The following is a 12,944-nucleotide window of genomic DNA, read 5'->3' as shown; positions in this document are numbered from 1 at the left end:
CAATAATAGATACAAAGAAAAACCCAACAATCATATGACCCCCTATGAGCAAGCACTTTGGCGACAGTGGGAAGGAAAAACTCCCTTTTACCAGGAAGAAACCTCCAGCAGAACCAGGCTCAGGGAGGGGCGGGGCCATCTACTGTGATTGGTTGGGGTGAGAGAAGGAAGACAGGATAAAGACATGCTGTGGAAGAGAGACAGAGGTTAATAACAGATATGATTCAATGCAGAGAGGACTGTTAACACATAGTGAGTGAGAAAGGTGACTGGAAAGGAAAAACTCAATGCATCATGGGAATCCCCCGGCAGCCTATGTCTATTGCAGCATAACTAAGGGAGGATTCAGGGTCACCTGGTCCAGCCCTAACTATATGCGTTACCAAAAAGGAAAGTTTGAAGCCCAATCTTGAAAGTAGAGATAGTGTCTGTCTCCCGAATCCAAACTGGAAGCTGGTTCCACAGAAGAGGGGCCTGAAAACTGAAGGCTCTCCCTCCCATTCTACTTTTAAATACTCTAGGAACAACAAGTAGGCCTGCAGAGCGAGAGCGAAGTGCTCTAATAGGGTGATATGGTACTACAAGGTCATTAAGATAAGATGGGGCCTGATTATTTAAGACCTTGTATGTGAGGAGCAGGATTTTGAATTCAATTCTGGATTTAACAGGAAGCCAATGAAGGGAAGCCAAAACAGGAGAAATCTGCTCTCTCTTTCTAGTCCCTGTCAGGAGTCTGAGTTCTCTTAAAAATGAAACTTACATTTATCCATGATATCCTGTTTCAGTAGACCAAGAAAATTCAGAGTAGCCTCAGCTGTGCCATCAATTAAATGTAAAACAGTCTTTAATTGCTAAATACAAATAAATATAACATCGTGCTATTTGCTACGTGATGGAAGCAAAATCTCAATAATAATATTTAAGGAAATGGAAATGAATGACTGCTATTGGTTCTGTTCAGTAAGTAAATGTGTGGTTGTTGCAATAACACGCTTGAAACGGCAACAGAACAAATCACACAGAACACAAAACTAGATAATATATGAAAAAAGATTTTATTGTTTACCATAACAGACGTAATTGTGCACACAACACATTGAAAGTATTGCTCGCATGACTTTAAATTAATCCGGGACTAAACCTTTGAGGTTGTTTATTGCAGTCATCATGGCAGCAAAAGCAGAGCTACTGAATTCAAGTGTTATGCTGGAACAGACCGTCTACAGACAAAGCGCTAGAAAAAAGCACTACAGATGTGCTGTTCTGGGTTAAAAATCCTAGTCAAAGCATTTAATAGACATTGAAGGTTAAAACAGGTTTCAGTTTTATATTCTGTGAATATATTATCTGCCTATAATGTAGCACAGCTTTGGTCATATACATGAAAGATTATTATGGCTCGAGAACAATAACTGACACATGGGAAGTTGAGAGGAAAAAGCAGCTGAGAAAATGTTAAATATGTTCAGGAATGGAGGAAAGGCAGCATTAGGTGCTTCTATGTGAGATGTGAAGTAGTTGTTTTTGAATATTTGCCACGTGTCATAACTTAAAGACAAACATAAAGACACAATTTCATATTTTCTTAACAGGTTTCCCCTTCGCACAGTCCTAGCATGCATGGCTCAGACCCTGTGATAGTCAGCGCTCTATTAGATTCATCTCAGCGAGTAGCACAGACGATGATCACCTCGTAAACGATCGTAAAAATGAGATCCAAAGAAAAGCCCCAAACCAAACCTCAACCTTTATATCATGTAGCCGTTAAAGAAGTCCCACTTTACTGCACTTTACTGTTTACACTCAGATTGGATTCACTCTGTTTTGGTTAGCTCAGAATAACCACATAAAACAACAACGCAGTACATCTATGCCCACTACACGTGTGTCTGTTTGTCTTTAGGTGCAAGCGTGTCTCCTTTAAGCTTTCTTCATCCCTCTCCCCATCAGGCAGGCGAAGATGGTCATCACCATTTTGGGGTTGACTTCTACCAGGTCTTCAGGCAGGGCGTAGACTTTGGCACCAATCTTCCTCGCCATGGAGACGGCATACCTGGAGAAAGGAAGGATGGTAATTAGAGTGTATCACCTCATCATCACAACGTTGATGTAATAATCAGAATGCCCCACTGCCAGCTAAGGTTCTAGATAGCAATGTAATGAAATACAAAAGCCCAGTAACTACTGGAAACAAACGGAGCAGCAGAGGTGATTACTTGGCATTGTTCAGTTTGTCTTCCTCTGACAGATTTTCCTTTTTAACCAGCTCAAAGTTGACACTCTGCGGCTGGATGGCATCAATCAGGTCGAGAACTGGCAGACTGCTACTGATTATTTTGTCCTAAACAGAAGAGCACACAAGCATCACACATCCACAGCTGGTCTTTCACTCTTCACAAGCAATAATCCACAATGACAAAACAGAATATACATGTGAAAATATCTCACATTACACTAGTAATTGGCTAGTTTGTGTAATGAATGCATACTTTCTCTGGCAAAGTGTAACTTTTTACCTTGAAGCTTTTTATAGAGGAAGTCTTGCCAGCGCCAGACAAAGTCTTGTTGACCCAGGAAATGATCACATCATCTCCAGCAACTTCTCCATGTCCAAGGTCTTTGAGGACATTTAACGTGTACCTGCATGTGGATGTGAGAATATTAGCCTCGTTACTGAGCACTATATTTCCCATAAGCCCCGGTGTTTTTAATCATCAGTGCACCGATGTGTCTCATCATAACAGCTCAGTGCATTAAACTCGATGAACTTGGTGAGAGAGCTCTGACTTTTTCGGTTTCCATCCTGAAACAGCAGTACCCCCTATCTGTCCTCGATTGTACTGCAAACCCAACATAGGAATCAAAAGAAAATCACCTCCTCATCAGCTGCCACACCAGTGCCAGGGTTAGAGTAGGGTTTCCGTCGTACAGGTCCTGTCCACCAATCCCCACCAGGAAAAACCCGGCTTTTTGCTTCCCCAGCTGCACGGCGTAGTTACAGTTTTCAATCTGCAGTGCGCAGAAAGACATTTTTGGGATCTGCACCTTGTTGTTTACACTTTATACACTGTCCCAACTTTTTTGGGAATCCTAGTTTTTACACGCACACAAACAAAACATTGCAAATTTCAAAAGCCACATTTAATTTATAGTAGAAAACATATCAAATGTTTAAAAAGAGTAGATTACCATTTTAAATAATAATACTAAAAAGGTCAATCTGTAGATGCAGTTTTTTCTAAATTCTACTGTGAGTAAAATATGGATTTATGAGATTTGTTAATGTTGTTGATGGATGGATACATTCTGGATACATTCTGTTTTTACTAACGTTTTACACATTGCAACATTTTTTAATATATTTCACGAGTCATAAGTTCAGCTTTCAGGCTGATCTAAACACTAAGACAGTTTTTCTATTCTTGGCTGTCATCGCTGTGAGTAAGATGTCCTTAATATGATCACCTAAGCTTAGACTGTCAGCATACAAGCTCCATACATCTGCTGACTAGACTGTCTCTGTATGAGGGGCAGCCAATAAGAAAACGGTTGTCTTAAAGAGACGGGAAGAATGTGTGTCGAGTGTGAAACAAAACAAGGTGCTCCACCAAGACCCAATCTAAGGCATAAATATATGGAGCTGGAAATGAGCATCATACACACCCATTAAATGTGTATGTGTCGTTTCCACGTGAACATCTTTTATTAAAAACTGTTCTTTGAATGAAGCAGTTTGTGTATTTACCTTTTTTAAGTGGCCTCCTCCTGCTTTGAATGGAGGGCGATTGACTTTGTCCCATTCCACTGGAACCATAATCTTTTCATAAAGTTGCAGAATCACTATGGCATTCTGCAGATCACTGTACACACACACAGTGGCGTGTGAGGTGAACATGCACATGTAAAATACATATCAGAGTGTTGCTAAACGGTACAGATCGCACACTGACCCATAGATATGATGAACATTTGGAGAGACGCCGAGAGAGTTCATCCAGTTCCTGAAAGTTCTCTCCTCCCTGGTCTCACCTGGAGATCGTGAAAGACAGAGTCAGCCACAGGATCTTACCTCAGCGACTACAGGAGCGAGAAAGGAAATGCTCATCCATGCTTACTCTCCACAATCCACTCTTGGTTCTCTGGTTTAGTGAGAGCCGGGTGTTTGTTGAAAAGGGTCGCCACGAAGGCCATGTTGAGCTTAGAGTTTCCACTCACAACATCGGTGGCAGTGACAAACTGCCTGCAGCCCAGACGGTTGGCCTGCTGCAGCATGCACTCTGCTCTCTTTACCAGATCCTGCTCCTGTGACACACACACAGGCACAGAGGCGTGTGATATGCATGTATTTAAATGACAGATTCATCCTCTGTATTAGTTCTCAGTTTTCAAGCGTTCAAATAAAGAAATTGAACCATTTTCTCTGACATCACTGGGGCATTTTTCTACTGTGTGTGTGTGTATGCAGGGTGTGTATGAAGGGTTAGGCCTGACTAGAACAGCACTACAAACAAAGAATCTACAAGGCAAACGACATGCTGCCTTTCAAGCAAACTCACATATAGACCGCTCATTTCAATGTTAACATGGGGAACATCCTCTTTGCTGCCATCTGGGGCGATCTGCTCGAGCAGGTGGAAGTAGGCCTTGGAGTCCTGCGTGGGAACAGAAGTGCACAAAGGCAGAGACAGACCCGTGTCAGACAGCGCTCATGTTTATTCCCAGCGCTAAAAAAAAGATTCTTCACCCTCAACAAACATGAAGGAGTAAAATTCAATTAAATGTAATATTTATATTCTACTTGTACTTAGCGTAGTTTGATTAGTTAAAGTCAGCATTTTGAGAGTAAACATGAATTTTGAGTGACATTTATTCATTTATTCAGGGTTGATTTCAATAGCATTATGTGTTGTTGCAATATGTGACAATACTCATGCAAAATAAATGTAAATGTGTGTTTAATGTGTGTAAATGTGTGCAAAAATAAAAGTGCATTTACAAATTTTTATATGAAAGCAGAATACAGTTAATTGCAGCCAACTGCAGAGCCAACCTGCCTTTGCTTTTTAATATTTTACTGAACATCTATTTCAGCCGTCCCCAACCTTTTTTGCACCACGGACCAGTTTATGTTGCGGATAAGGTGTCGCGGATAAGCACAACAAAATGAAAACAGCACCGGTACCAAAAAAAGAAGATTTATTCATAACAAACGGGAAAAGACCCAGGAAAACCGAGTTAACGATAAATACGATAGAAAATAAAGATAAAAAAACCCCAAAACCATAAATTTCACACCCGAGCCTCAACTCTTGCGCCCCGGTACCAAACGACTCTGGTGGTTGGGGACCGCTGATCTATTTAATTTGACCTATAATTATTTTGCTTATGCTGGGCTTTGGTGGAGACAATCAGTTCATCCTCTACCTGAAACAAACTATCCTCTGTCTTTAAAACGTCCCTCCCCTTTAGCCAGCTTCCCTCTGATTGGCTGTCCCTCATGAAGAGAAAGCTCAGAGAAAAGCAGGTAGCTGTGTTTAGCCTGACATGACGATATCAGATATGTGAACTCAAACAGAGCCATGAGTGGAAAACAAACGTTCTTCTGTTTCACAGGGACTATTTGTGCATATTCTGCCCTCATCATTTAAATATTCTAGTTTAATGTTTAATCTAAGCAACTATTCAAACGCCCGTGTGTCAGAGCTACAACCCATGAATGAAGTGTTTATACTGTCACAGGCATATTACCCTGAAGAGAATGTGATTTTTTTAAATTGTGACCCAACATCTGTAAAAGATCAAATAAGGATTCAGTCTCTAATAGCAAACAGTGAAGCGACTGGTTACATTTTCTTACCTTAACATCAGCAGAAAAGTTTGATATCTTCATCCCGACTTTCTTTAAATGGAAATTGACCCAGCGGAGCAGCAGCTCTTCAGGACTGAGCTTCATCAGTTCCTCCAGACTCTCACCTTCCTCTAGCAACGCTGCAATAGCTATACAAAGAGAGAGGAATGACTCTGGTGCCTAAACTAAACTCCAGCATGTATTTAAAGGACAACTGCTATATAAACTTCCATGTTCTGATCCTGGGACTCTCCTTTTTATCTGGGATTCACTGGGCTCAAACTGTCACAGAGGGTTCAGATTTTGTCAAAGAAGTCAGTGCAGCTTTGGATAGAAGTAAATGTAGTGACACTGCATAAGCTTAGTGAAGAGCTAAAGGCGGGTCAATGTGACATTTTACAGTGAGTCACTTTTTTGTGGCCAGGAAGTGAAATGATAGAAAATATAGGAAAACAAATAATGGGTCCCCTTTAAATTGTGTTTTACTTTTTGCATGTTTGCAAAATTCCCTCTCCACAGACAAATCTATCTGCAAATCTATCTGTGCTCCACCTTCATTGCGGCTCAGCTCGATATCGGCAAACAGCCCTATCTTGATAATCTGCCAGAGGAGCCCGAGCACTAGATGAGGTTTCCCCTCCTTCAGATCTTGAGCTCCGATGTTGACGACCTGGCACCCGATGGCTGAAGCAGAATTCAGAGCCAAGTTCAGATTCTCCTGTAGGATATGAAGGGTCAAGGGTTAAATCGCATTAAGCCAGCACACGATTAAGATGTGAAAGGGAACCAACTGACCTGTTTGGTGAAAGGAGTCAGTTTCTTTTTGTTGATGGTTCTCTCGTCGATGGTGTCAGGCACAGATAGGTTGATGAGTTTACTGAAACAGTGAGCGTGAGGGAAGCATCTTAGCGCACTGCCTGAACGTGACAAACAGCGTCTAAAGAAAACTGCTTTACCAGAGCATGGTGCCATCTCCGACAGCTTTAAACAGATCCTCGGTGTTGGGGTTGATGGGGAGAACGTGCTGACAGTCGGGATCTTTCTCCAAAGCCGAGTTGAGGTAGTTGGCAAAGGCGAAGCGCTCCTGCTCTGAAATACGACAAAGCCAAGTGTCAGATCTGTTTCTGCGACGACTAAAACCTGAGGCTGTTTGATCAGAGAGTTCTCTGACTCCACCAGGCGGTGACACCACACATATTATATATGGCGTTACTAACCAGAGATCGAATGTTGAGTTCCTGTACTTGAGAGCTCGCTGGTGCCCCCGATGGCTACAATGCCTTCTTTCTTGTTGAGAGCTTTCCTGAAACTCTGGGCTATGCGGTCGTCCTTGAGTTCCTTAAAGAGCTGAATATATATGCAAACACACGCTAACTTACAGACAATCAAACCATGGTTACTGTATATTTGTCAAGATATTAACCAATATAAGTCATTTATCACTTAATATGTTATGGTACTTTGCCTTTCTTTACAGTACATTAGTATATAAACAGATTTTTATGTAACATGTTTACTTTTTTGGCTGCTGTGAGTAAACTGTTAGTAAAGCTGTGAATTACTACAGTTAGTTAACTAGTGTTACCTACAGCCTCGAACTCTGATAATTCAATTTTGCTGTCGTTGTTCAGATCCAGCTTCTGGAGGAGTTGTCTGAGCTGGTATCCCGGGACAGGACAGCCAACCTCTCGGAAGAGATTGCCAAGTTCGGTGGAGGAGATGTACCCATTGCCATCCGCATCTACACGTGGTGTGTCAAGACAGGAAATGAAAGAGAACTTTACTTAAGCTTAAACTTCTACTCTTTATTTCTTTATTTACAGTTTTCCAGATATGCAGGGCGAGATTTAAAGTGCTGCCATTGTGACATGCTAAGAGTCAGTGCCCTAAAGTCTCAGCTTATGTTTACTCTGTAGTATTTTCCATTGAAATGATGTGCAAATCATGGCATTCTTTTCTCTTCTTACGTGACACAGTGTTCCAACTTTTCTGGAGTAAAATTTACTGAATTGCTCCTTTAGTGCAGCGGTCCTTTTTTGCTCCACGGACAGTTTAATGTCAGACAATATTTTCACGGACCGGCCTTTAAGGTGTCGCAGATAAATACAACCAAATAAAATGATACGACCAAGACAAAAACTGTGCTATTTTGTAAATTTATTAATAATAAGCAAATTCACTGTGTAATTGTGTAACTTTATTAGCAGCGTCCTCCTGAAATGCACCAACAACATTGAGAGTAACATCCTCCTCTCTGCCCCTTAATGCTCTCTGGTCGCTATGGTAACGCGTAAATATTTCTTTCAAAATAAGACGCATGACTACAAAACATTTATAAAGAACATGAAAATATATAATTCACCATAATGCTAAATCAATGAGAGGGGAGACAATGACACCTGAAGTGTGTTGCTTATGCTCAGCCTGCTCCGCAATTTTGTTTTGGTAGCTGGAACCGCAGAAAACCCCGCTTCACACAGGTAGTGTGTGTGTGCTGTTGTGGCAATCTTGGAATATTCTGCCATGACTTTTATCCAAAGTAGTTGATGCCTCGAACATACTTTTAAAGCTTTTAAAGCAGTTCGTGGGTCTTTTGTGAATGGGAAGTAACACTCAGATTATTTTTAAAAGAAAAGACAGTTGATCGTGCACTAGTAAGTTTTTTATTTTTTCTGTGCGGCCTGGTACCAAAAAAATGGGAAAAAAGACCCAGTGAAACCGAGTTAGCGTTAAAAACCCTGAAAATCATCAATTTCACACCTGAGCTTCAACTCTCGCAGCCCGGTACCAAACTCTCACGGCCCGCTAACGGTCCGTGACCCGGGGGTTGGGGATCGCTGCTTTAGACAATAACGGGAATGTAGGCGTATCAAAGCTTCTGTCTGCCAGATCCTGCACACGTACACAGGCGTGCACAAAGAGGCACTTTTCACAGTCATGTACACCACACAGTCAAAAATAAGTGGCTAATTCATAGTTTTCTGCAATGTGAACGAACACACACAAACACACACATTTTTACTCACCCACTTTGTTAAAGGCCTCCTTTATCTCCGCCATCTCCTCGGCACTGAAAGACTTTGACATTCCGACACCTGTGAGACACCTGACACCTACACAGGCAAATGATGCGTGTAAGTGCTGCGTACCAACTCCGGACACATCGCACAGAGCATCAGGAGTAATGACCATAAAAGGCTTATAAAATGCAGATTTCTTATGCATGCATTGTGACTGAACTGGCTGCAGTGCTTCAGTTCGCCCTTCAGTGCGATATGGCAGCCTCGCTTCTGTCAGTCTGCCCCAGGGCAGCTGTGGCTACAACTGTAGCTGCCTCCACCAGTGTTTGAATATGAAAGTGAATGAATAGTGGAATTGTAAAGCGCTTTGAGGGCCCCGAAAAGCGCTATATAAATGCAATCCATTATTATATGGACCAAAATCTCTGAGGCACGCTTCCAGCACCTTGTTGAATCTATATGCCATGAAGAATAAAGGCAGCGTTGAAAGTTAAAGGGGGTCCAACTCAGTACTTAACAGGTGTAACTAATGAAATGGCATGTCAGTGTACATGACAGCATAGAGCCTGAGTGGTATAATAGCCATACACTAATATCATTATTGAAAGCAGCTAGAAATAGAAGACAAGAAGCTTGTTGTAATGACACAGGTTGTCCAGCAGAGCGGCTCCAAATATGCAGCTGGCACCAATTTCCATTTTCAATGTGAAATTTTCCAGCAATGATACCAAAAATATTAAATGTTATTAGGGATCATTTCGTACAGCCATCCAATAGGCCAGTGACTATCAAAGTGTGGGGCCCTGGTGGACCACACAGGTACTGCAGGTGGGCTGCGGTAATAACAGAAATTGAACTAGAAATTAATTACATGCATACAAATACATATTTATATTAATACATTTATTAAAAAATATTTATATAATAAATGAGTTTTAACAGTTTTCTCACTCAATAAGGTTTTTTTTTTCCAAAAACTGAGCTCCTATTAGGGCTGCATCTCTTGAAACAAAAATCTCTCACGCACCCTGATCATGTTACAGCATGACAAACAAATTAACAGGCAAAGCTGAGCGTGAATATGCAAACAGTGGTTTCTCAACCAGATACACATGGATACAGGCACTTGAATACAAGCCTTCTAATATCTCTATAAAAACTAGAAACAAAAATGCCCCTTTAAAAAGACAACAGTGGTGATCAGACGGCAGTTAGCTATACCCACGGTTATTTGAATAAAGAAAGGAAAAGCATCTCTCCTAACGCAAACCAGCCCAAATATGTGCACATCACACTACTGCTTTGAACTGGTGCAAACAGCATAGAGGTATTTAAAAAGTGTTGCTGTTTTTTTATTTTGATTTTACAAGCTAGATTTCACAGGTTTTTAGGCTTTTAAAGGCAAAAAATGTGATTCGGATTATTTCGAAAATATCGTATTATGATCTAAACATTTTAATTGTGTAGCAACTCGTTCACAATACTCAGTTTATAGGAAATGTACATATCATGCCGCCACCAGGTGTCACTGCTTTGGGAAGATCAGACCTTCAGATGGACGTGTCCTTGCCAATAAATCCAAATCCTTTTATGAGTATTATTATTAGTGTGTGTGTGTGTGTGTGGGGGGGGGGGGGGGGGGGGGACTATTATTTGGACAAACCGACCACCTCAAAATTGCCCCTCTGTTGTGAGACGTGACACTGACTGAACAGCACTGCAGCCCGCTGTAAAAGTCTGGCTGTCTGCATGCAATTTGTACTGCAGATAGATTAGGCAGAGCCCGCGCACATGAATGATGTTCATAGCTTATAAAGCCTGGCACATGCTCAGTGTGACGACGCACTTCGTCCGGCCGCTGCTGCTGCACCGTCTGCCAATCACATTCTAGCACTCACTGAAAGAAAAAGCCACTTTCACGTCTATTAACGGTGTGGCTGAGGCCTGAGTGGGAGTTTTATCAGACAGGCTGCAAGTAACGCACAATATGCTGTAATAATATACGCAACTTAGAAGTTATATAGTATTCCAAGAAGACAAAGTCATGAAATAAGAATAAAAGTAATACACAAGGTGACATTTTGCTTAACTACCATGTGTGCATACCATGAGCCATCTAACCCACAAATACTGCGTATTTTAGCATATGTTTAAAATATTATTGAATACAGTCTCTACAAGCATCCCCACATAAGCTGTAAAATGTGATTTCTAGGTGAATGGACGGACAGCTGATGTGTCGCAGTGAGTTTTAAATTGTTTTCTTCCGATGCATAAAAGTCTTTCCCTCCTGTCATTAGTCACGAGAAAACGCCCTGAAACTCTCATTGTGCTTACCTGTAGTCGGCGGATGGGGCAAAATCACCTGGGGAAACCAATCTCTCTGTCGGCCTGGCTCTGCCCCTCTGTCCCGTTTTCTTCTGCTGACGCCGCCCGGAGAAGGGAGCCGCTCCGCCCCCTCGGCGCCACCCTTTCCCTTAACCAAGCCTCCTCCTCATGCCCGCGGTCATGTTGAGCACCAAGCAAAAGAAAACACTGTCTGTGGTGTTCTTCGGAGACAATGGCGAAATTTACCAAGAACATAAAATTCTGCACTAATGAAACAGAGAGAAACACGAAGACTCACTTATGGCCAACTGATATGTAATGCTAAACAAATAAAATGTAGTAACACTAACAGTAGCTTAATTAGCATTAATAGCTTGTGTTTCTCAACTTCAAACAATAAACTCTTTGATGGGCAGACTTGAAATACATTATATATAAACTAATGTAAGTAGTTCTAACAATTTTAGCCTATTTACATTAACACTAACTATAATCCATCTGGAAGCAGGTCTCATATCTGGCATCTTTTCACAGCTTTGATAACTTATTTAACAACCACTTACAACCTTTTACTTAATAAGGGAATTTTTGGTATGTTTAACGGTAGAGTAAGAAAAATTTCTAGATTATTTAAATGAAAACATATATCAATATATTGTACATGTAAACATGTAAACAAAGGTAAGCACTAGGTTGTGAAAGGCGGCATGTTGCCTTCAAAGGATACTTTTGAGCTTTTAATAGTGTAAATGTTCCTCATTGGTTCACATATGTGGGAGTATTTATTTGAAAAGAAACTCAAACTGAGCAACTTATTCAAAATCTGTGAACACCCCGTTAGAAAGTGCTATCTTGGTGCTATCTTAGCTACATAAAGTGCTCATAATATAAGTGTAACTGTAAAATTTCTAAATTAAAGTAGTGTGTCAAATCTCACCACTAACAGAATTCTCTCTTCTTACCTTCTCATCTCACTCTTCATAGTGACAGTAGGCTGTTAGTCCATGTTTATCTCAAAGTCTCCACATCTATTTACAGTGATACAGTGATACATTTTGAAGATATCCTAGACTTTTCTGTCTGTAAACACTACTGCCTTTAGCTACTGTTAGCTACTGTTAGCTGCTGTTAGCTGCTGTTAGCCAGCATTAGTAAAGTTTTTGTAATCGTTAAATTAATATCAAAGCAGTTGCCACACCTATGTGCCACTGAAAGAACATCATTGGCAAATGTTTATTTAAACTCAACTCACATGTAACTGCTATGTGCAGATAAGCAGAAGAAACTTTAGTATAAAACATAAAATAAATAAAACATACACTCTATCAAGAATGCCAGAAAAGTTTCTTTGTTTGGGCAGCATGAATCCAAAGTAAAATGGTAAATGGCCTGTATTTATATAGTGCTTTTACTAGTCCCTAAGGACCCCAAAGCACTTTACATATCCAGTCATCCACCCATTCACACACTGGTGATGGCAAGCTACATTGTAGCCACAGCCACCCTGGGGCGCACCGACAGAGGCGAGGCTGCCGGACACTGGCGCCACCAGGCCCTCTGACCACCACCAGCAGGCAACGGGTGAAGTGTCTTGCCCAAGGACACAACGACCGAGACTGTCTGAGCCGGGGCTCGAACCGGCAACCTTCCGATTACAAGGCGAACTCCCAACTCTTGAGCCACGATCGCCCACAGTAAGTAATAGCCAACAAAATGGTCCAATGAGATAGTAAACTCATTATATCAAT

General features: G+C 41.2%; 1 protein-coding gene across 1 annotated transcript; it reads right to left on the bottom strand.

Moving 5' to 3' along the window:
- Positions 1–1,032: 1,032 nt before the first annotated feature.
- Positions 1,033–11,291, bottom strand: LOC147337537 (plastin-3-like). The gene is made up of 16 exons (XM_086305730.1): positions 11,206–11,291; positions 8,875–8,961; positions 7,438–7,589; positions 7,066–7,195; positions 6,805–6,937; positions 6,644–6,725; positions 6,401–6,566; positions 5,858–5,997; positions 4,557–4,652; positions 4,116–4,302; positions 3,951–4,029; positions 3,746–3,860; positions 2,876–3,009; positions 2,517–2,640; positions 2,217–2,341; positions 1,033–2,053 (listed from the first exon to the last, which is right to left on the bottom strand). The coding sequence occupies exons 2-16, from the start codon at positions 8,933–8,935 to the stop codon at positions 1,921–1,923; spliced, it is 1,857 nt and encodes a 618-aa protein (XP_086161856.1). The 5' UTR covers positions 8,936–8,961; positions 11,206–11,291; the 3' UTR covers positions 1,033–1,920.
- Positions 11,292–12,944: the final 1,653 nt, after the last annotated feature.

This window comes from Aulonocara sp. 'chitande type north' Nkhata Bay, linkage group LG2 (assembly GCF_057382095.1).
Source record: "Aulonocara sp. 'chitande type north' Nkhata Bay isolate Kocher_YH1m ecotype deep benthic linkage group LG2, A_spYH_male_GT1.1, whole genome shotgun sequence".
Classification (NCBI taxonomy): Eukaryota; Metazoa; Chordata; class Actinopteri; order Cichliformes; family Cichlidae; genus Aulonocara; species Aulonocara sp. 'chitande type north' Nkhata Bay.
This window is presented reverse-complemented; position numbering and strand designations above follow the sequence as displayed.